At 38.6% G+C, this 25,232-nt stretch overlaps 1 protein-coding gene across 2 annotated transcripts; it reads right to left on the reverse strand.

The window, feature by feature from the left end:
* Nucleotides 1–60: 60 nt before the first annotated feature.
* LOC135838147 (tachykinin-like peptides receptor 99D) lies at nt 61–24,110 on the reverse strand. Of its 2 annotated transcripts, none has more exons than XM_065353741.1 (8): nt 23,090–24,110; nt 11,514–12,063; nt 9,523–9,671; nt 5,134–5,455; nt 3,533–3,633; nt 3,316–3,406; nt 2,367–2,878; nt 61–2,247 (listed from the first exon to the last, which is right to left on the reverse strand). In XM_065353741.1, exons 2-7 carry the CDS (start codon nt 11,787–11,789, stop codon nt 2,687–2,689), a joined length of 1,131 nt encoding a protein of 376 aa, XP_065209813.1. In that variant the 5' UTR covers nt 11,790–12,063; nt 23,090–24,110; the 3' UTR covers nt 61–2,247; nt 2,367–2,686. The 2 variants fall into 2 exon arrangements, with proteins under 2 accessions (XP_065209813.1, XP_065209815.1); XM_065353743.1 differs by having other exon boundaries at nt 23,078–24,110.
* Between the last annotated feature and the right edge of the window lie 1,122 nt (nt 24,111–25,232).

Below are 25,232 nucleotides of genomic sequence, written 5' to 3' on the forward strand. Positions count from 1 at the left end.
AACGCAAAGCGTTCGCAGGGCAGTTCCTTTTTCTTCGGACATTATTTTTTTACATGATACTCGTTTACTACAAAGTATATTGAACGGTACTCACGATCAGACTTTAATTACAATAATAGATTCTTAATCGATGAAAATACATAGAACGAATGAGAAAAAAATGAATGAGAAAAAAATGAATGAATACTTAGAGAAATTACTTATATGAGCTACAATTTACATGCAAGCGCGGTACACGAATAAGTAGGTAAAGTACATTATTTTAAATAAAATAATTGATGAATCGCAAACGTACAGATCGGCATACCTTTTAAGTAGGTACATATGTAGATGTACCTACGAACGTCGGTGCCCAGAAATATTGGGTACCCCAAAGAAAGTTTTTCATTAAAAATATAGGTTGGCAACATGAAATAGATGCATATGATTGGTGGAATGTTATCTCTCCAGTCCAACAACCAATCATGTGCTATCAATCATTCACTGTGACCAACTGAAAAGTATTTAGCAGAAAACTTTTTTAGGGGTACTTGATATTTCTGGGCACCCTGTACCTAGACCTACCTACGTGTGTAGGTACTATAAATGCTTATGTTAGTAATTAATTCGTATAACACAGAACACAGAAAATCAAAAGGTAACCGACTTTTTGGAGTGAAAGAACTTACGTATTAATAAACAAAAATGTCTGAATAAATAACGTGGAATTTCGGTTTACAGTAGACCTGCATTGTACATCATATAATACTTTTTACCTACTACGCGTACATTACACCCTGTCACCCTACACAGTACACAGCTAGTCAGCTACACGCCCAGACCTACACGCACGATACTTAAAGGTACGAATTTGTAGCTCTTATCTTGGCATCGTAGCCGGATCCGAAAATGTTTTACTCGTATGTAACATGTACTTATACCCAATCCTTCTAAATTGCCCTCGTTTATTTTCTGAATTGAGATTTGAAAATTTGAGCGTCTTGTGTAAAAAAAAGTGCACCGAAACCGAGTGACAAATACGGGATAGAGTGCATACTACATACGTACATTACATACATACCTGATCAAATGGCATGGCAGAAGCATTGTTAGTCGTCAATAAATATCTACTTATAGGAAAAGCTCGTGATCTGTACAGACACTTTTTTTCGTTTTACTGTACAAATTAAGCGTACTAGAACCTAGGTATAGGTACGGAAGAAACGTCAAAATACTTAGAATGAATGCATCAACTTTCGGTTACCTATACGTAAACGTATAATCGTGTGGTTGTTGCAAGAAGTAGAGAAGGATCTTAGTACGCAAACGCATGCATACGTAATTACGTATGTACTTTCTTCTTGTCGGATTTGAAACGGTAATGCCTGTTACCTACCTAATTGTAAGCTCGCTTTTGCATCCTTAAAATGGCAATACTTTTTTGTGACGCTGACGTATCGTTATTGTTAGCGTGACTTGCAATTTGCTCCCGCATCGAGTGCAAGAAACAGAAACTTCTTACGTCAGTGACTGCTGTTTTCAAGTTGGTGTTCTAATCATGTATACATACGTTTAGTGTGTCGCAGATCAGATTAGGCGAATAATTCGCTAAATAGGTATGCGATTGCGAATGTTACAAAAAACACGAATACATCTGTATTGTAGATGTCATTGTATCGTAGGTACTTTGATTTTGGTTAGGTTTGGGTATGTTTGGTAGACATTCAGCTATAGCATAGGTACCAGGTGCAATATTTATGTATGTCTATGTACTATGTAGTAAGTAAAAGAGATCTCAACATTTGGTTGCATGCGTATTGCGTACGATATTTAAAAAAAAATTTGATTTTATCTGTACATTACAATTAATTTACATAGGTACATTTCATATTATAGACTATAGGTACGTGGTACATACATGCAGGTGCGGTCACTGACATCAAGACTGGTGTAATGTACTCGTAAGTAGGTGATCGAGTCGAGCATTTTAAATGCACACATCAAAATTTAACTTATGTACCTGCATTCGTATCGTGAATTCAATATAGGAACCAAGTACCACATTTGTAGAAGGATAAGTACGTTTCAGTTTTTCTCGCCTCACTGGACTGACTAGATCATGGAGGCTCAGCGGCAATTGTCCGCAATTTTTCCATGTTTGTGATTTTTGGACGCGAATAAAACAAAATTGATAGCGAGGTTTTCGAGACAATCGTAGTAGAAATTTACTTGCTGAATCCCTCCATTGTCTTTCGCTGTCTTCGAATGCTGCGGAAAAGGGAAAAAAATACGTTATAGGTATTTCCAACACGAGTTAACATGGCAGTATAAGTAAGTAAGTGCAGGTAAGATATACTGCACTGAAAGAGATGGGTTCAGGTACTCACATTTACATGCGCTCATTACAATTGTTTCGGTACGACGATGCTATGACAACCCCTTGATTCTTCGTTTATTACATCACGTATGGTATCAGGCATGGTCGGTAATCAGTAATCGGTATGGGGTATCAAGACCAACTGATTTTGGCACACACCACAAACCATAATGTGCTTATGCTTGATGTTTAATTGTTTACCTATTACGAGTGAGTTGGTCGGGTAAAAAAGGAGTGACAATCGAAAGGAATGGGAAAAAAAGGAATAGGTACGCGAAATAGGTATGTATAGAAGCAATACGGTGAATGTTGGTTCATTATCGTTGATCGTTAGCACGACGGGCTTTCCTTTAGTAGAAACGTTTCATTGGCCGGCATCGAACAGTGTTCTCGCGCTGTCGAATTGTATCTCCATTCGTATCTGCCGCTAGAAAATAAGCTCAGGTCACGTCTGAGCTTTTTTTCTTCTTTGCGTAACCTCAGCTTACTGATTCGCATTTGAAATTCTCTTTTGAATTTTTCCTGCAACGTTCAACGCGAAATAAATAGCGTTAGCGAATTTTGAAAGATTCATTTGTGTCTAGACTATGGCGGAGGTGGATCGAGAAGAAAAATTTTTTAGACAATTTTGACCAATTTCGGAGGAGTGCTGAAAAGTGGTTTTGCATTTTAATGACGATCGCCTAGGTCGACGCAGAATTTCAAATATGTCTACACTACTCGTTGAAACCGGGCCATTTTTTCCAAAGCAGGTCGGGTAGGGACAGCAGCGAGAAAATCGCGATTTTTATAAAAATGCCTCCTCTTTAAAAAGTTCATTACTCATACTCGTATCTGCCCTCGCATTTTCCGAGTCACTTTCAACTCGTAAGAAAGGTCTACTGTCTGTGATCCACCCTAACCTATAGAATATCTGATTCTGGAATATTATTGAAACGATTTGGCCAAATGCAACTCACGTTATAAATGGCGTAGATGAACGGGTTGTAACAGCTATTACTCATAGCGAACCAGTCGAAACAAAAATATATGATATTGATGTATTTGTATCTGCGAAAAGATAATACTTGTAGTTAGCGAAGAACCTGGACTTGTGCTTATGTAGGTAGAGATACCATAATTCTACTCGTACCTAGACCTACATAAGGTATGTACATAGGTAATTCGGTTACTTACTCGTTAATTTCGGATAAAACTCCTTGCAGTATATTATACGTTTGTAACGGTAACCAACATAAAGCAAACAACGCAACTACTATCACCAACATTTTAATTACCTGAAAAGTGAAAACAAACGAGTCTAACAAAAACAATCCAATAATACGCGCTTATTCTACGCGTGTACCTATATTTTGAAAAAAAAAAAAAAAATAGTAATAATGTAGTCTGAGAATAGTTTCGACACCAGTAGGGATATAATAGAGATATACCTATAAGTATTTGAGAGTTATATACAGGGTGCGTTGGCAACGTGAAATAGATGCATATGATTGGTGGAATGTTATCTCTCCAGTCCAACAACCAATCATGTGCTATCATTATTACTCGTATCATTCACTGTGACCAACTAAAGTATTTTAGTAGAAAACTTTTTTAGGGGTACTCGATATTTGTGGGCATCCTGTAGGCGTTTTACTTTTGCAACCCTCGAAAGTACCAATTCGAGCGTGTATCCAGCAGGTTAGGACTGGGGAACCCGAAAAATAAGAAAATTTGTGCGCCACGAATTTTGAAGTAGCCTATGCCTATACCAATCGGTCTAATTACACCGGTAACCTATGTACCTTCATGTACCTTCCAATTCCCAACTGAGGCTCGTAAATTTATCTACGCGTATGCTCATCTACAACACGGCGGCGTGAATCTTATACCTGCTGCTTTTTCTTCCAGTAGGTAGTTAGGTTAGGTACATATCTGCCATTCTGCCACTGAGGCACTGACATACGACATACCGTAGCTTATGGCATATGGGCTGGCGGTAATTAAAAAATTACAAACGCGTCGTAGGGTCTGCACTCTGCAGGGTAATAAAACGATTCCACGCGATATAGTCTCTCATAAAGTAATAAGTATCCCTAATAAAACGTTTGATACTCTGTTTTTTGTAAATATTTACTCTTCGAAACAACCACCTACGAGACTCTCGGAGTAGAAAGCGTATTGACGCCGCGCTGTACGGCGTGTAGGTAGGACTCGGGACTAGATGTGTAGCCTTAGTAATCGCAAATGTTTACACATACCCAATTTTAGTACCTATACGTGTACGAGTATACTGTACATTACCACCAGTGACCAGTGTACATTACGTACGCGAGTAACACGCGGCTATGGCTATAAGCTAAAAACTAAGCATGCAGCCCAGCAGCGGATGCCGTTAAGCGTTAATCGCCCAACTCAACTCTCGAGTGGCGAATGGCGAAATGGCGAATTCACAAAATTCCAACATTCAATCGCGCATCGCCTCGTTGAAAACGAGAGAAAAATTACGCAGAATGTGGGCGCCGTGTAAAAAAGGTGCGCTTAGTAAGTGCGTTTTTAAAAATTTTCAAAACTTTATGATCAGAATTTTGCCGAAATGTCGAAATGGGAAATGCGAGAAATTGCTGACATCTCGTACTCGTATACGTTGTGCGAAACCTGTCCGCGAAAATCTATAGTTGCAGATGCAAAATATTCCAATGGAGGTATCCTAATGCGAGTACGTAACCTAGGTAGTAGGTACATTAGGTACATTACATACGAGTATGACGAATTGACGATCGCGAGTCGCGACTTACCCTTTTTTTATTTCGCATCAAATTGGCATCGCGGTCCGACTGCGCATTTCCAGGAGTTGTATTTCCCCACAGCGCGAAACTGATGCTGGAGTAAGCCCAAATGATGACGCTCAGCGGCATCACGTACTGCAATAATACCAAAGTTGTTCGATATATTTGCATGGTTTGTTCGCTAAATCTGACCGTAAAGCAGAACGGTTTATTGTTTTCATCGGCAAGGTAGATGACTTGCATCGCGTAACCCATTGGAAAACTCAACAGGATTCCCGAAATCCATATTAGAGATATCACTATTTGGCATTCCGCCTTCGAAGCTCGTCCTCTGCGAAAAATTACACGCGTCCGTTGTGTTATTCCAACTGCGAACTCGATCGTCAGTTATCTAATTATTATATGTAGGTATACCTACGTAGTACCTCTACCTACCTAGTACCTACATTAGGGTGTACCTTATTTGCATAGTGAAAAAAAAAAATTCGATTTTTTTCGCTCCCACCCCCCAAAAACATGACCACAGGTGAGAAAATAATACCCTGAAAATTTCAGCCCCCTAGGTGAAAAAAAAGTCGTGCCAGTGGGCCCCCCAATTTTCCCATATATGAAAAAATCGAAGTATCAGGCAAAATTTTTAAAATTGTGAACTTTCTAGTTCTAACACCTCAGTTAAGTCCCTACTTACGTAAAATCAACCTACATACCAATTTTAGCCCCCTATCTCCACCCAAGACTAACCAGTGGATTAGAGGGGAGAGCTCATATTTATGAGGTACTAGTGAAAAAATATTTAATGACGCCCTAAATTGTTGTCTGGTTTCACAAGAAAAATTTCTCCAATCACGTTAGTAAAAATGAGTCGTGCTAGGGAGCACACCCCCCCCCCCCCATCTCAAGATATAAAAGAAATCAGAAAAATTGACATTTTTACATTTTTTTTCACATCATAATCCATGGATTTGGTCCATTTTTATTAGAAATACTGTTATAGTATATTACAATACAAGGAGCGAAAGTGAAGTATGTTTGGTCGAGTGCAATTTTACTCGCCGAGCCGAAGGCGAGGTGAGTTAAAGCACGAGATCAAACATTCTTCACGTCGCTTCTTGCATTGTAAGATATTTTTCATTATTCATGCTACGAAAATAAGTTTTACGCCCGTTTTTGGTTAAAGTGATGAGTATGACTCCTTTTTTGCATAGTAAATATATCGAATACTAAGCCTCCTAGAAAAAAACTGAATACATTATGTCGATTGGAAATTTAATTCTCTACAATTTTCCTCAACTTCATTTTTCCGTAGAATGCTTTTTTCCGCCTCCAGAGCGCTTTAAAAGTTAAAAGATGTTCATTTTCGACCCGGGTAAACATGGAGCATTTTCGTAGCATGCACGGAGGGCGGAAAACTTATACTTTCGTAGCATGCATAATGAAAAATATTTTTATGACCTGTCTACATAATGAAAAGGTGGAACTTGTCTCATTCCCCAGAAAATGAAAAAAGATGAATATTATTATTTATTAAATTTTTTTCTTCCATATTTTAATCTTTGGATTTGGTCGATCTTCATCAGAAAAGCACTACCTATGTCAGACTTTTAAAAACTTGTAGAAAATGGACGAATTTCTGAATTTTAACTTTGAGAAACATTGAAGCGGACTTTTTGTTATAAAATTACCTATGTCAAATTTTCACAGAAGACTTATTGACGTTCTGATATTTTGTAATGTAAGACTTCAAAACTTGGAAAAAATCGTCAAGAATCCCTATCAATGAGATTTCATTTTCAAGTTTAGAGCAAAAAAACATATCCATGACTTGAAACTATCTTTGCAGAGGAGACTTCACCACTATTCCAAAAAAAATTTAACTTTGTGGATCTCTTATCATTTATGTAGGTGGTGAGTATTGTAGAGGGGACAGAGAAAAGGGTTTTCTGGAAAAAAGAATTATCTATAAGCAGGGCTCGGATTTTTATGCTGGAGCATATTTTTTGTATGCATAGAGGATAGGGAATTTTTCAATCATCTCCATGATTCATGAAATTTCAAGTAAAATGAGCCTAATTCGTTAGAGCATATTTTGGCATATTTCACCATAAAAGCATATAAAAGCATATTTTGGCATTTTTTAGGGAATATTTTGCGTTTTTAGAGCATATTTTACATTTTTAGCAGTTTTTAGGGAATATTTTGATTAATTTCAAATTTTTGCATTTGGCTATTTTTAATTTTTTCCCCGCAAAAATTGTGAAACTGGCAGTAGCTCTCTTGTACCTACTTTTTTTTTGGTTCATTTTATTTGTTTTTTATTCCTTTATTAATGGAATTAGAATTTACCTTTTTGTAATTTTAAAATGCTCAGTTTTGCATTTTTGTTCGTGAATTTTTGGTATTAATACAACAATATTAGTAAAATCGTATAGGAATTAATTTTTCCTGTAAAACAATGCCCATATCGTTGGGGAATATTTTTACTTTTTAGAGCATATTTTGCCATTTTTTAGGGAATATTTAAGCGCATATTTTGGGTTTTTTAGGGAAAGAATATCCGAGCCCTGTCTATAAGCAATATGCACAGGAAAAATTTTCACCTAATTACGAGTAGGTACCTATAGACATCAATTTTCATATTTCTCAATATTCTTCAATTTTGGGAGCCTCATAAAAGAGGACCACCATCATTTGGAGGACAAAAGGGTGCTTTTCTTGAAAAAATGGTTATCTAAAAGTACTCTGCTCAGAAATGAAACATTATCAAAAAATTTGCATAGATATGAATTTTTCATTTTTTTGTTGATTTTTTTCAATTTTGAGGGGCTTTATAGGTAACCAACATGGTTTGGGAGACCGGAAGAAGGTTTTTCTTGAAAAAGAGTTTATTCAGAAAGATTCTGCACATAAATAAAAGATTTTCAAAAAATTTCTATAGACATCAATTTTTAATATTTTTTTTATTTTTCCCAAATTTGAGAGGCTCCATGCAAGAGAGCCAAAATCATTTGGGGGTCCAACAATGGTTTTTTCTTGAAAATGGAGTTATGTAGAACAATTTTAATGTAAAAATGAGATATTTTCATCAAATTTTCCAAAACTTTGATTTATTATCATTTTTTTGTGATTTTTTCAACTTTGAGGGGCTCCTTATTAGAGGGCCAATATGGTTTGAAGGGCCCGGGAAATTTTTTTCTTGAAAAGGGGATTATTTAGAAACATTCTGGCGCAGAAACAAAAAATTTTCATGAATAGAACTTTTTTCTGATTTTTTTGATTTTTTCCCCACTTAGGGGGCTACCGGCACCACTTTTTTTATAGATAGGGGAAAAATAAAAAATAGGGAATTATTTTCCCACCTGAGGTCATGTTTTTGGGGGGTGGGAGCTACAAATTTCAAACTTTTCAAAATAAGGTACACCCTAACCTACATATTGTACTGCGAGTAATTTATACTCAGTGCATGAGGTACGAGGTAGGTCTAGCCGTCTAGGTATACCTACGAGGGACGGTCTATAAATAAGTTCATATTTGCCATAAGTCGCGTAAAAATGTATATTTCGATAAAAGTTTACATATTTTCGGAAACTAGACTCAATTTATGATTTTTTTACGTAATCACCACACACCTCTACGCATTTGGTCGAGCGTGACACGAGTTTGAAAATGCCTTCCTCCTAAAGATGCCGTCCAACAATTATACTTAAATAAAAATCATTTTTTCAAGGTGACAAAAGAAAAATTCATCGGAAAATTGATTGAGAATCACTCAAGACATAACGTACTAACATTATTTTGATTCAAACAATATCCAAATAAAGTAGATTGTTCGGTGATAACCTGCTGAATGTCACCACTTCCAAGAGTCACTCCGGACCAGAAATTTTGCGACCATCACATTAACAATTTATAGCGCCAAATAACGTCAAAACTTGAAATAACATTAGTACAATACGTTTTGAGTAATTCTTGATGAATTTTAGTCATAATTTTTACAACAGCAAAAAAAAATTTTTTCGCCAAATACCACTTTTGGATGACATTTGTACGAGGAAGGCATTTTCAAACTCGTGTCACGCTCGACCAAATGCGTAGATGTGTGTGGCAATTACGTAGAAAAATCGTAAATTGAGTCTAGTTTCCGAAAATATGTAAACTTTTATCGAAATATACATTTTTACACGACTTATGGCAAATATGAACTTATTTATAGACCGTCCCTCGTAGATATATTTGTCGAAATGTTTCGGATTAGGTATCGAAAGGAATTTAGTTTATAAGAAAAAGGGCGAATAGTCGGTAGAGGTAGAGTTTTTTTTTTTATCTAACCAAAGGAATTTCGAATCTACAAGAAAGAATCGATTTACGTACGTTTGACGTACGGCGTACTCGAGTACTTACGTGAATGGATTTAGAATGGCTCGATGTCGGTCCACTGCGATCGCAGTTAAAGTGAATACGCTCACCGTAATACTCAACGAGTGGACGAATGGGCAAAACGAGCACATGAAATTCGGTAAATTCCATTTTTGAAGCAAAGCAGCCTGAAACTAACGTAAGCAAAAAATATTAATAATGATAAGTAGAAGTACTCGTATGTACTCTGCGTACACGTTTTAATTTTTAATCGTACGTATATCGGTTCAATGTCATAATAGGTAGTTAGTTAGGTACGCTCCTCACTCGATGCTCGATTATTCGATTAATATCGTATTATTGAGTGGTCTGCCTGAGAGGAGGTCAAAGTTGAAGCATCGTTGTTTTTGTCGAGTCGCGTCGGTGCGAATGCGAAATAATGGAAGTGCAATTGAGGCCACTAGAATCAAAAGTCTACTTCCCCACTATTTTTTGAAAATGAGTTAAGCATGGTTTGGTATACTACAACATGTGCCGCATCCGATGAAAATGTCAAAATTTGAATTTTGTGCAAGTATGGTAAAACAGTGTGTAAAGTGAGGGGCTAGAATTAAAAGTGTACGTTTTCAATGGAGAAGTCAAGTTTTCAAACGAACCTGGTGGAAATTGAATGAAGGACTAGTGTGATGCCTTGAAAATTAGGCTCGAAATTGAATAAATTCATCGAGTGAGGACCCTTCCTCCGAAAAACACCTTTCATTTTTGTTAATAAAAATTAATTTTTTTTACTTTGAAAAAAAAAGTAAAATTATTTAAATTTCCAAATGAATGGTCTAAAAATGCGATATTATTTAATTTCTCAAACTTTCCAAGCTTTCTTCAACTTTTAGCACCATATTACTATAGAAACATTTTTGATGAAGTGCCTTAAAACGATGTAAAACGTGTGCAGTTGGAGACAAAACTTGACTTCTCCAAAATTGAAACTGCTCAGGAACTCTTACGGCAACGCGTAGGGTAAAACATACATGTAGGTCCCTATTTTCATATTTGGTACAAAAATATTAGACGTATTACCTCGGTATTTTATGTTATGATAAATGGTAGGGAGGTTTTTTGCGTTTTTCTCAAAGTGTTCGAAAATGGAGAAGTAGACTTTTGATTCTAGTGGCTTCAATTTGGCGAGTGATACAAAGAGTGAGAGAAAGGCAATTAATAGAAGTAATGTACTATATACATACATATGTAGGTAAGGTACAAGTACCTATTATGTATTAGGCTATTAGCTGCTTTTCGCGCGCAGATATATGCCTAAATACAAATTATGTGAACCCGTACTTGGGTTATGTTATACAACGGGGTGTACCTTATTTTGCAAAGTTAGAATTTTCCATCTCTCACCCCCCTCCCCCCAGTTGTTATTTCGGGTGGTGCCAAATCAAAGGATTAGAAAGTAACAAAAAAATATTTTGAGGACTGGAAGGGGGGGGGGCTTCCTGGCCCGATTCATTTCGGGTAATATGGTTGGAGAAATTTTTCTCATGAAACACGAGAGCTTTAGGACGTCGACATATTTTTTTTTCTTCACACTGTGGAGGTATAAATAAGAGCTCTACCTTCTAATTCACAGGGTAGCCATGGGTGGAGGTAGGGAGTGGGAACTTGACCGAGGTTTTGGAACTAAAAAGTTCCGCATTTAAAAAAAATGTTGTCTGATTCTCGGATGTTTTGATATTTTGTAAAATTGAAGGGCTCATCGGCACCGCCGTTCATTTTCGAAAAAAAAACCTTTTCCACCATACATAAATGTACACCTTACCGGTAGAGGTGCGTCTATACGCGAGCGAACGTAATATAATACGTACCGGCTGTCGCTGTGGTACGAATTTAATTTGTCGATGGAGAGGCGGAGTAATATTAGCGTATAGGTTAGCAATAATACGAGTAGGTATGTAGGTACGAATGTCCAATAAGACTTGTGTGAGGTAGACGTACGTCGTACGAAATTAGGCATTCGTCTGTTCAGATTCACTCACCTCAAACGGTATGGCGAATACAGCCAATAAGAAATCGGCCAGGGCCAGATTCGCTATGTAGTAATTGGTGACGTTTCGCATTCTTCGGCTGCCGACAATCACCCAAATGACTAGGCCGTTGCCGGCTGTGGCCAAAACCGAGATCGATCCGTAGCAGATGGACAATAGGATGACCATGTACGGCGGTACTTGGTACAGCTCCTCCACGGGGCTGGTGAAGTTTTGCGCTGCCCCAGTCGCCTCCGCCGCTCCTGCTACAAACGATGTCGCATTCATCGCAGTCGTAGTCGTAGTCGTAGTCGCAGTCGCAGCACTGCCCACTGGCCACCACTGGCACCACTTGTCTCAGCCCAACGCATTACCAATACCAATTATCCAACAGCGAGTTTGTACGCGGTACACGTATTCAACCGGTATGACGCGGATGCGAATTGGTGCCTGCCGCAATCGCCATCGTCGATGTGGCCGCCATAGCTACGTCGCCGCCTTCTACGAGTATCTCTCTATTTTGCCACTTGGCACTCGGACTCGGTTGTGCAGAGCTCTGTACCTGCAAACAAACGTGTACGATCAACGTTACTACGTACAAATTGCAATGTAACTAATTCGAATACTTCGTCGCAAGCTCTGCGCGTACATATATTGTAATTCTAGAAAATTTGGCAGCCGAGAGTGGAGAGAAAGAAAATACATCCGGCATTTTGACGAAAATTGGTGAGAAACTGCGAGTTGTAAAAATCAAAGAATTATCAAAAACCACGGGTTTTTACTTCTCGAATATAAGTTTCCAAGAACATAAGTTGAAGAGTAGAAAAATTGATCTCACATCAAAAGTATGTACATAATATTATAATGTTGTTTTACCTACTTGGAAGTTTTCAAAAAAAAAAAAAAAAATCCAACGCATTCCAATCAAAACTGCCAGAAAGATTGATTTGAGAAATTTCGGAAACACAACCAAATCGATAGAAAAATCGATATTTATTGTATGAAATAATTATTATTTGTGAAAATTTAAAATTATTCGACATTTTTGTTTCCTACTCCCCTTCCAAAAATTTTCGAATCACATCTGGTCAATTGGCTAGAAAAATCTGAGGTGTGGGGGGATTTAAGGTAAATAGATGGGAAAATCTGATGAGAAAAGTTGGGAAAAGCCCCCCCCCAGGCACATAACTTCGTCGCGACCCTGTAGCAGCATCACTTATGCAGTACCTCATTGTCGGTCGTATCTGAGGAAACAGAAGGGGAGGAGTTGAGTGAGATACCTATATATAACTGTTTATGGATGACCTTAGCCGAAAAATACAAAGTGACCCGACTTTTTGAAGAGTCTGCCACTCGAAGTCAACTTTCTCGTCATTTTTCGCTCAAAATTCAAGATGATATTTTAATTACTTCCGTAACACAGTGGTTCAGGACCCCCCACCCCCACCCCAATGGCTATAAATTCAATATCTAAAAATCGTTTTTTTTAACTTCGCATAATTTATTCGAATACACATATTAGGCTTTTTTATACATCAATCACTGAAATTGCTTATATCTCAGAAATCACAAAAGACGATTCCCAGAGCATGTAGTTGCTCATTCACATTTTCCAGCCATTTCTGTATAATTTCAGGGTGTCTACCAGGTCGCTATGTCGCTATAAGTCGCGAAAAGTCGCGATTTTGAAAATAGGTCGCTAAAGTCGCGAAAAGGTCACGATTTTCGCCAAAAATACCAAAAAGTCGCGAAAAATTGTCCAGATTTCAATTTTTTAAAACTTTTCATATTATTATTCAATGTTAATGCTACTGCCAAATTAGCAATTTAAATAATCATAAAAATTCAAAATTTCAAAACCTTTCGCCCTCGCATTTCATTTTCTTTGGCCAACAGTTAAGTCTTGATGATAGAAAAATTGACTTCTGGAGAATTGTGAATTTTCGTTTTACCAGTGCTTTTGCCCTCAGTTGGCTCGGTTTGTACAGGCCATGTATGTGTATTTTTAGAAATACCTATTGCAATCTTTTGGAAATTATTGTTAGATTGCTGGAGGACTCGCTCATTCTGGAGGGTCCGAGAAAAAAAGGGCCCGTGATGGAAGAAAAACGTGTTTTTTTTACTTTTCAAAAGTCAAATTTTCAAAAGCTTTTGCCCTCGCTTCGCTCAGGCTTGTTTTCTTTTCTTTTTGCACATCGAAATTTCTGAAAGAATATCATTCAACTTTCAAAGTTTTGAAGTGAAAGAATGAACTTCTCGCTTAAACAAAAAGAAAAATTAGTGGTTGAAATGACTAGAAAAAGAACGATCGAAGAAATTGAAATTTTAGAACTGAAGAAAGTTAAGTAGATGGAAAAGGAAGAAGAAAAACTCGAAAATTTAGATGACTATTTATGTCACATGGAAACTATTGAAGGTTGTCCAAACCTCCCCCTCTCCCACCACCCAATAAGTGCGAACTATATTGGAACCCAATTTTTTTCGTTAGAAAATGCGAGGGGGGGGGGGGGTTCTGAAAAAAAGTCGCGAAAAGTCGCTATTTTTGAAAATTAAATTTTGGTAGACACCCTGAATTTTTCTAAATTTTTGGTCTGAAAACTGGCTCGAGGACTCTATGACTTTTTGTCGCTTGCTCACTTTTTGGCGGAATTGCCCAAAAATCTAAATGTTGAGACCTTTAGACCCCCGTGGTACTCGCAGTTTTGCAATTGGGCTGCTACAAATTTTGAGGTGGATTACCCTAGGATCGGAAGAGTATATCCTAAAAACTCTGAAACCAAAATTTCAGATTGATGTAGAAATTGATTTTTGGATTTTTGATGAATTTTCAAAAGTTCAAATTGGTTAATGTACCTATGTCTCCCCCCCCCCCCCTTGTGGCTAGAGTTCGAGGCTTTGAAAATTTGAAAAAAAAAATCTAACGGATGATCCCTTTGTAACGGTTGAAATTTAAAAGGTAGGTAGTAGGTGCTAGGTACCTCTACCTACCTATAGGTGTAAGTCTTATCGCGGTGACTTGCAGTATGATAGCGATAGGTATTCTCCTTCTTTTCCTATAGCCTATCATATTATGTATTTACGCAAAAGATGAACTGAGTGGTTCGCAAAAGTCCTACTTTTGGGGTTAGGTTCGCAAATGGGTACATTTTAAATTGAAATGTACGAGCATAATGATTCTTTTTCTTGCGCGTCATCATCCTATCCTATTGTGGTTCGCAAACGGGTTGCTTTTCGGCTGTCAAGTCTCCTATTCATGGTTCGCAAACGGGAGCCGGCCCGGAAGGACATGTGCGGATACGCGTATGTCCCAAATGGCGAGGACGGGGAGATATGGGTTTTTAAACGGGGCTATTTTCGACGAAATCGCATTTTTTGACGAGAATACGAGTATGGGGTTTCAGGCTACGACTACGATCGAGTGTGTGTGAAATATTTTTAGGCGTTGATTTTAAAGACGCCAGTCCGCGTGAAGCTGAATTTTGTACGAATACCTACTACTCGTATTTGTGAAATCGAGGGCGTTGGAAATACAGTGGTACGAATTGTTTGGTCATTATTGTTAACTTCAATAAATTTGAGAATAACGACTAATTTTTTTTCTCGTGTTTTTGCTGTTGTACTCGTAGGTTATGTACATAGGTACGTGTACGTGAAAAAAGATGTGAAATACTCGAATATATTATGTACCTACATGTATGTATAGGTACGAGTATACGAGTAGGTATAAGCTATTCTCGAGTCCGCTGTTTTTCAAGTTGGATTAAGACGTAATAGGTGTTGGCGTTTTGGTTGCCGTTGCCAACGACGCGACGCGAGACGCGACGATCGCCCGGTAAATTTTGCGATAAGCCGATCACGGTTTACAGTTAATGATTTTTAAGGTTTGCACGATTAAACCCCTGGGTATCGGTATCGGTCTCTGTCTCTTTCTTTACTTTTTGTCCATGCTGGCGTCGCAGTCGCAGTCGCAGTCGCGTAGCGTATCACCGTCGTTATGTTAGATTTGTCTTATCGCACTTGTTGAAAGTTGAGTAGTACACAACACAATTACACATAGGTACACAGAGTATTGTACAAATTTTTCATCGAGTATATGCGTGTATTGTAAGAGTACGAGTACGAGTATGTCTATGTAGGCTATATAATGACTGAGTATATTGAATATTGAGTACGCCATCCATGCTGAATGCTGAATGCTGATAGCCATGTCAAGACGTACATTATTGCATACATGCATAGGTGTTAGGTGGTAAAGCTGTAGTAGGTACAGCTAATAGGTACATACATGTACTAGTAGACATGGATTATTCTTTCATAATACTTCTTGGGACTATACTGGTACAGGGTGCCCAGAAATATCGAGTACCCCGAAGAAAGTTTTCTGCCAAATACTGCGGATTGGTCACAGTGAATGATACGAGTAATAATGATACATAGCAGTAGCACATGATTGGTTGTTAATGTTGGACTGGAGAGATAACATTCCACCAATCATACGCATCTATTTAACCGTTCACGTTGCCAACCTATATTTTTAATGAAAAACTTTTTTAGGGGTACTCGATATTTCTGGGCACCCTGTATATTAGCTGGTTAGCTGCAGCATTAGTTCTACATACATTACATACTGTACATACATATATGTATTTTACGAGTGCATAGTACATACAGGATGCGCAAAAATATCGAGTACCTACCCCCAAAAAAGCATTCTGCTAAATGTTTCGCTTGGTCACAGTCTCACAGTGAATGATATACTCGACTACTCGTCATAACTATAACACATGATTGGTTGTTGGACTGAGGTGATAACATTGACATTCCACTGCAATCGCTATACTATAATCATACGCTTATTCATCTACGAGGATTTCACGTTGCCATCCTATATTTTTGACCAAATTGGTTGTTGGACTGAGGTGATAACATTGACATTCCACTGCAATCGCTATACTATAATCATACGCTTATTCATCTACGAGGATTTCACGTTGCCATCCTATATTTTTGACCAACAACAAAACTTTCTTTGGAGGTGTAGTTCGGTAGTCGGTGTCGTCAGTACCCTATCGACATATTATGTACAGATATGGGTTGTATGTACTTGCACTCGCCGCCAACCAACTTCGTCACCCTTCTGATCCCGCACCCCCCCCCACTCCGCATCCCGCGCTCCGTACCGCCAACTGTTGTCGGCTCTCGAGTGTTTATCCAAGTTTTATGATTTACTTATACCTACGAGGCTACGAGTATTACCCATTTATGACCTACGCTACGTAACTCGTATTTGCGGCTATCGATGTTATTTTGCGCGTTTACCGTTACTAGTGGAGGCAAATAAGAAAAAATAAAAACATTTTTAGCTACGCAAGCTTTTATGATGAAAAATTGTCAAGGGTGGTCTCCTGAATAATTCCTGAGAACTACCACCCCACAGACCCCTAGCTAATTTTTTTATGGGTGGTTGAACCCCCCAAAAATGGGTTTTTTGCACTTTTATCCTCAGGGGTGAATTTTACGTCGAATATAGCTTTATTTTTGAATTCTACGTCAAATTTCCGATCTAGTGATATATCAACTGTCCTTCTACCCCCAAGGGGGGTGGGACTAGAACCATTCAAATTTGAGGGGTTTTCTAAAAAACACAAAACGGCTATCGGCGCATAAGAGGGGTGAAATGGACCTCGAGAGCGTTCGGGTTGATACTAGCATGGAAGGTGGGTACCATCGAGGAACTACCGCCTGAAAAATTTCAGATCAACACCACCTCCCCTTTTTGGGGAACCCCCCTTTTCTGAAATTTCAATAACACTTTTCTCAGCCCCATATTAACAGATTTTGAAAATTTTTCAGTATGTTATATATATCCTTAGTAGGTATCCCCTCAAAAATTTTCAACCCCCTCCCTTCATATTTACTCTTCAAAATGGTGTAAAAATGTGTTTTAGAGAGGGTTGGGGTAAAATGGGAATTTTGGGGAAATCACTAAGTATTAATAAGTAGGGTGTCGTTTTCTTATGATTCGATACCACGTACTGAGTACGAATATGACGTCAGATTTTTTGCTACACTCATCTAGCCCTCTCCAGAGCACTTGGCCCCCTCAAATTTTACTATTGTTAAAAAGCATCGATGGTACCCACCTTCCATGCTAGTATCAACCCAAACGCTCTCGGGAGCCATTTCACCCCTCTATGCGCCGATAGCCTTTTTGTGTTTTTTAGAAAACCCCTCAAATTTGAATGGTTCTAGTCCCACCCCCCTTGGGGGGTAGAAGGACAGTTGATATATCACTAGATCAGAAATTTGACGTAGAATTCAAAAATAAAGCTATATTCGACGCAAAATCCACCCCTGAGGATAAAAGTACAAAAAACCCATTTTTGGGGGGTTCAACCCCCCATAAAAAATTAGCTAGGGGTCTGTGGGGTGGTAGTTCTCAGGAATTATTCAGGTGACCAACCTTGACAATTTTTCATCATAAAAGCTTGGGTAGCCAAAAATGTTTTTATTTTCGAAATATGATGCTAATTTGCCTCCACTATACCCCTTTATTTAGTCAGTGAAGCTCTTGCGTCTTCGCGTTATATGAGTAGGTATAGGTATCTCTATCTACCATCTGTAGCTATGTATCTACCTCTACCCGTATGTCTGTATAGTATGTACATACTTGATGAGTGATTACACTATAATGAACCTGATGGCCGATTCCACTCGCATTAAAGCTATGTATTGATCCAAGAGGGCTTCGACTCGAATAGCCTATAATAATCGGCGTTCGTGTATTACACGGTGTGCACACCTGCTATTCTGCAGGTACATATCTACGAGTACCTACTTATGTATTGTACTATCTTCTACAACTTGACCGATGTAGATTTGATTTTGATCACACGGTTGGTCGGTTGCAGACGATTCGGATTAAAAAAATCGCCATTTCGTTCTCGATTTGAAACATTTTTTCAACAGCGATTAGTAATTCTTCGTGATTTGTAAAAATTTCTCCTCGATTTTGCTATCAATTTTATCAATTTTTGGCAATTTTCAGGTACTTAGGTATACCTATTCTCGTGTCCATTTTACACGTTCATTTATAATAAGTACGATGTATAGGTGTTTGGTATAATTTTTGACTAAATTCCACTTGGACGATATTATCGATCAAATTTTATTGCTAGGTAAAATTTTAAAATCTGCCCAGTTTTCGCGAAATTTTGGCTCGGATTCTGAGAGCACTAATAATTGAAGTAGGTATTATTTTTGCTAATTTTCAATGGTTTGTACTCGTATGTCATTTTAACAAGTTTTAACGTTGTTTTATGTAATTCTTGCTAAATTTGTCAATATTGCACCGATGTTGGGAAACTTTTAGGGCAATTTTGAGTACATTTTTTCACCTTTCGGTTGTTTGTCAATAATAATATTCCGCCGCGCCGATTTTTTGGTGATTTCGAGCGATTTTGATTACAATTTTACAGTTTTTATGATACTCGATTGTACATTATAAATGTATAAAAAATAATGCGTTTGTTTGCAATTTAACGAATGTCGACATGATCAGAAATCCGCGATTCCAATCATACTCGTATTTTTGTCTACGTAGGTAGGTAGGTAGGTAGGTAGGTACGTTTAATAGTTGAATCAGTCATTTCGAAAACCCCATTCTGAACTTTTTAAAATTTTTCAGGAAATGAAAAAAAAACTGTTTGTGCGCTTTATTTTTATGGTATAACAGTAAACTTGTGCAGTAATCGATAGGACTTATGATTACAAATATTTCTGTACCTTTACCAGAACTTGAAGTTTTGTTGGCTGCGAGCTATTCCATTGTGAAGTATGTGGAGTTATGGGGTTTTCGAAATGACTTTTTTTTAAAACCTGAAAAGTGACACGTAATCCTAGAAAATCCAGTAACTACAATACCCAAAATGATTGAGTATGGATTTTCATTCATTTATTGAAGTTATACCTGCAATCTACGATTCAATTAATTTAATGTAATAAAGAAGCAACAAAAATGTTATCCATTTCACCGCACGGCATAAATTAAAAAATTGAAGTACGTTGATGTTCATGAAATTAATGTTCTTTGTTTGTCTTATAAAAAAATGATTTCAAAAACCCTGTAAATGCAGGAGTTATGGGGTTTTCGAAATGACAAACGCTGAAATATGCACTTTTGAGCTACCTTCCAACTTTATCCGATAGAGCTCGCAAAGCACCATCAGAATCAGTGAAAAACATAAAAACCCCTTAAATGGTGATTTATGGGGTTTTCGAAATGACTGATTCAGTTTTCTTTCATATTCAGACCTCGTGAGTCGTGATGGTAAAAATGCTCGTACATATAATCGAGTAGCCATTATTTCAAGTTTCAGCCATTTATTAAAAACTTTCCATCTTTATGTAGGTATTTCGTAGCTGATATGATACGATGCGATATTCTCGTATAACGTAGGACGTAGTCGTAGGGCCAGACGGCCGCGGCAGTGGCGGCGACGGCGACGACGTGGTGCGGCGCGGCGTTGCGGGTCGCTTATTAATTAATATCTGTATCGTACCATACTACTCGTATATCGCTATACTCGCGTATCTGCGAATACAATGTATAAGTACATCGAAGGGCTACGCTGACGCTGCTGCTGCTGCTGCTGCTGTAGCCGCGAATTAGCCGATTAGCCGATACCCATTTCCGAATATCGTTTATTATTTGGTGTCGTATGCTATGCTATGCTATGCTAACGTATTCGTATTTTCAACCTTATCGTATTACTCGATACTCGCACAGTCGAAATTTGACGCCGCGCTTTCGCTTTTATTATCCTTAATTCCGCCCCCGCCCTTAAATTGTACTCGTGTCGCGTTTTCACCACGCGCTTGTTTATGCTCGTAACCATTAGGTACGGCCTATGGGCATTCGGCATTCGGCATTTGCATCGAATGTTTACCCTTTACTCGAGTTTGAGTTTCACTTGGTACCGATCTGGAGTCTGGAGTCTGGAGTCTGGGGTATGGGGTATGGTACTCGCTTTGTATGTTATTGAAATATTATACTCTCTAGTACGTATAGACCTAGATGATGTTAAAATGCGACAAAATTTAAGCAAACAAATTTCTTTGTATAGTTTCACTTATCCGTTGTAAGCAGCGACCACCAGCGTCCTGGCTAGTGGCTAGTGGCTACGCACTTGTTAGTGATAATTTGAGCCTTTACTCGATATCGATTCTACGAGTATGTATACTCGTATCATTCTATAGTCTATACATTAAAAAAGTTTCAAATTTTCATTCGACATTTCACGAAATTGAACGGTGAACCGTTTTTGATCGTTTAATAGCGTCCGTCCCGCGTCCGCGTGCCAGAGTACGCGATTACGCGATGTACAATGTACATATAGGTACGCGAGTACGGTTTAAGCCCCTCGCTCGGTCTCTAATACGCAATTCAGTCTGTGTGTGCGTTCGATGCGTAATAGCGCAATTGCGCAATCGGCTTGTAAATTTTAAACCTGCGAAACGTGAAAACCAGTTTCAATAATTTCTCGGCCGTTCTTAATTTTGGAAAATTGATGAAAACTGAAAGTTGACTGCAAATAATGCATTTAACGTTGCGAGGATGAAGCCGCCGCCGCGCCGCGCCGGTCTGAAAATTTGTGGACGTTGAAATTATTCTAAACTCGTTGTTCGGTGACGTCTTTATCGGTCATGTTATTTTCAAATATTTTTGCCAGCTGCGTCGTTTTTGACGTGTTTTTTTTTTTTTTTTTTTTTTTAAACGTGTTGACAACTTTTACACCATTCGCTGCAGGTTGGGCTTTCGATACCAAACAAATTCATTCGACGATTACTTTTTCGTTTTATTTTATAAGCGGCAATATTTTTGTCATCGAATCGAGCGAGGCTGTTAGCGAATAAAATTTGATTGTAGGGGAGGTTACGGCGCCGCGTAAAAAATTAAAGTGCCTAGATGTTTACTCGAGTATGTAGGCAGGGAGTGAGGTATGGTACTCGCGTATACTTACTCGTATACTGTATGTACAATATTTATACATTATACGATATAGGTACAGACTACAGGGACAGGCAGTAGGTATTCGCTATTCGATTCATTTTCATCGCCTCATTCGCCTCTGGTTGTTTAGATTGGGGTTGTCGGTTGTGTATACGAGTACTGTACACTGTGTACAGCCTGGCAATCCAATTGCGAACACCCGCGCCTATACCTAAGAAACAAACGCGTGGAGTCGAGTAGGTGTTTTGCTGAATTTTTTACAAAATCGTCATTTTTGCTACGTACGAGTACTCTCACGAATACCTGCCTGCCTGCCTGTCTACCTACCAACCAACAGGGTGCGCAAAAATATCGAGTACCACCAAAAAAGTTTTCTGCCAAACATTTCGGTTGGTCACAAATCACAATGGATTATAATACTCGTACGAGTAATGATGATTTTGGACTGAGGTGATAACATTTCACCAATCATTTATGCATCATTTCAGCACGTTGCCGAACTATAGTTTTAACAAGAAGCTTTCTTTGGGTACTATACATTTCTGCGCACCTTGTATCTAATCTACCTAGTACCTATACTATGGCGCATGTCCCAACTTGGACCCATTGAAAACAGACTGGGGTAAGTTGGGACAGTTGTAAAGTTGGCAAATTCGGAGTACCTAAAATACAGTAGGCTTACCTTGCGGCTGAAAGTAGTGCTGATTTGTACAATAGTGATTAACCGCCTCGACTCCTCATTCCCGCCCCCCCCCCCAAAAAAAAACTCCCACTCATTCTGGAACCTTTATCCGCCTTTCCAAAGTTGGACACACGCGTGTAAGAATTGACAAGACCTCGGGGTGTATACATTTTTCGAGTTGACGTGTTAATTTCTCAATCGGAGTGGGAAGTAGGGGGCTGAGGAGAAAGTAAACGATGGAATTTAACTACAAAGCGGTAATACGTGCGAATAAATGTTTTCAAGCCCGTACAATATTCCAATTTTAAGGACGCGCAACTCGAAAACAAAGCGTGCTGGAAAAATTGTTTTTTAGCAATTGGTTCGTTTGCTCGAAGAGTACCAGTTGGTCAAAGTTAAATTTGTGAAAAACTCGTCCGAACATACCCCGATCCCCGGTGCACCTTACGTTAGATAAATAAATACTTGAGTAAGTCTGCAGACGGCAGGCAAGCACAAGCCCATACAAACAGTACACCTTTGTATAGTTCTTGTTCTGTATGTGTTTGTGTATAAATGATGGATAAGCATTGGTAATTGTAATGGTATATGTAAAAGGAACAACGAGCCAAATTGAATCGTGTCTACTTGTCTTGGATACGCGTGTATAATGTTTTCACAATTCACTGTTGACCGTTGAAAGGATTTCAATGGCGAATGAGACCTACCTACCTACCTTTGAAAAATAAAAAGACTCGTTTGCGTATTAGCCTATTGGGGATTAGGATTAATTTTAAAATGTACGAAAGATGCACCTGCGAAGGGTAGAGATTTACTTGGGGCTTGGGCCGTATATTTGGTGTTAGTGGAAGCCTAAATACAAAAGTCCAGAAGCATACGCACGCATTTTTCTACCTGTTGGCTGTTGGCTGTTGGTGGTTGGTGGTTGGTGGATGCCGAATATACCTCACACCTCTCCTAGGCAACGACGAATGTACTCAATGTACTCGTACGAGTAGTTTACGGTGCACGCGCTTCCGTGTACGACGAGATGCTGAAATGCTGAGATGCTGAGATGACAAGGTGTTGGCGTTGAGATGCTGCGAATGAAACAGTAGTACGAGCACGAGTAACGCGGAATGCTAGATGGGGGATACGGAAATGCTGACGCTGCAAATTCACCAATTCGGTACGGTATACATACAACGTACACGTACACGTACGTAGGTCTAGGTACTCGTATGTGAATCACGTGGTTGATGCACTTCCGAACAACCGACGAGGACGAGTTAATCCGTACACGAAATGCCTTTACTTACGTTACGTAGTTACGAGTATAATAAACGATCGTTTCGATTCGAGAAATTAAACGCGCGTAAAAAAACAAAAAACCGCAAAAAAAAAATCAAAAATATGACGAACGAAACGGTATACGAGTATTACGCGGATACACTCGTCACTCGCACTATGGCAGTGGACATCGAGTAGCCGAGTGTGGTGGCGGTTCAGTGTATCGGTATCGGTATCGGTAGTCGTGGCCGTGGCCGTGGCCGCTCTCGCGTACTGCCTCGCTGCGATTACGAATTACGATACCGTGTTAGTCGTGGTTCGCGATATCGTCTCGCGTCCTCAAAAAAATAAAAATAAAAAAAAATTCGACGATTTTTCAAGCAACTAACTGAACGATACGCGCAAGCGTCGCACACCGCCACGCCGCCTCGCCGCCGCGTCCCTTTGTCGTGAAAAGTGAAAGATAAAAAGAAGACGAAAAAACGTATTTCATTTCGATTACTTACTTACTCGGTTCGAAAGTAGATTAGAACATTAACATTTCACATTACACATGTGGTATGTTGTACCTTTCAAAACGTTCGTTCGTATTTCGCATTTCGCATTTCGCGCCGACCACTGATGATCAGCCATCAGGTGATACCTAGACCTACCTAGTACCTCTACCTACTCGTACGTGTAGGGTGACGCGTGTGGTAGGTAGTTAGGTACTTTGGCAGCTACGCAGAGGCACTCTTACCTTAACTGTACTCGTACTCGTCGTATATGTATTTTATGTATGTAGTAACTTAGAGGTACGAGTAGGAGGTGGAGAGGTAACACTACATGCTACGTGGTTCGTGGACATACTCAACTTGCAATTTTACAAACACATGGCACTTACGAGTTCAATCGGTACGAGTATTGGTTTTGTTTGCACAAATACAGTAACAGTACTACTATAACTTGGAAATTTTCTTGTACTTGAACGAATACTTAGGTAGAGCCAGAGGTACCTATACCCAGGGTGTCCACAAGCCTGGAAAACCTGGAAAAGTCAGGGAATTTCGTAATTTTCACGCAAAATCCCTGGAATTTTGAAAAAAAAGATCGATTGTAAATTTTGGATAAGGACCTGTTATGAAAGAAAAACATCATTTTTTACTTCTCGAAAGACAAATTTTCAAAAGCTTTTGCCCTCGCTTCGCTCGGGCTTGTTTTCTTTTCTTTTTCACAGCAAGATAAACATTTCTATAGATAATAAAAATCAAGTCTTCGAACCAAAAAATGAACTCCTCACAAAAAAAACCATCGTTTTTACGCATCTCGAAACACAAATTTACAAGAGCTTTCGTCCTCGCTTGTGCCCGTTTGTTTTCTTTGTCAAAATCAACTTCCTTCGAAAAAAATATCATTCAAATTCAAAAATTTTGAAAGCCAAAAAAAACTACTTGTCCCCGCATGAAAAAACCTCGTTTTTATGCCTCTCGACATGCAAATTTTCAGAAGCTTTCGCTCGAGCCTGTTCTCTTTTCTTTTTCAAAAGTAACTTCTTTCAAAAAAACATCGTTCCAATATTAAAATTTAAGAAACCAAAAAATTAACTCTTTGCATCAAAAAAATCTCGTTATTAGGCATCTCGAAATGAAAATTCTCAAAAGTTCTAGCCCTCACCTCGCTCGGGCCAATTTGTTTCTCATTTTGAAAAGAACAAATTTCACATTTTCAGGCCTCCAAAAATCCAAAAAACAGAAGAAAAAATTTCATAAGTCATACGAATATTGTATCA

Source organism: Planococcus citri, chromosome 2 (genome assembly GCF_950023065.1).
Source record: "Planococcus citri chromosome 2, ihPlaCitr1.1, whole genome shotgun sequence".
NCBI classification, from domain to species: Eukaryota; Metazoa; Arthropoda; class Insecta; order Hemiptera; family Pseudococcidae; genus Planococcus; species Planococcus citri.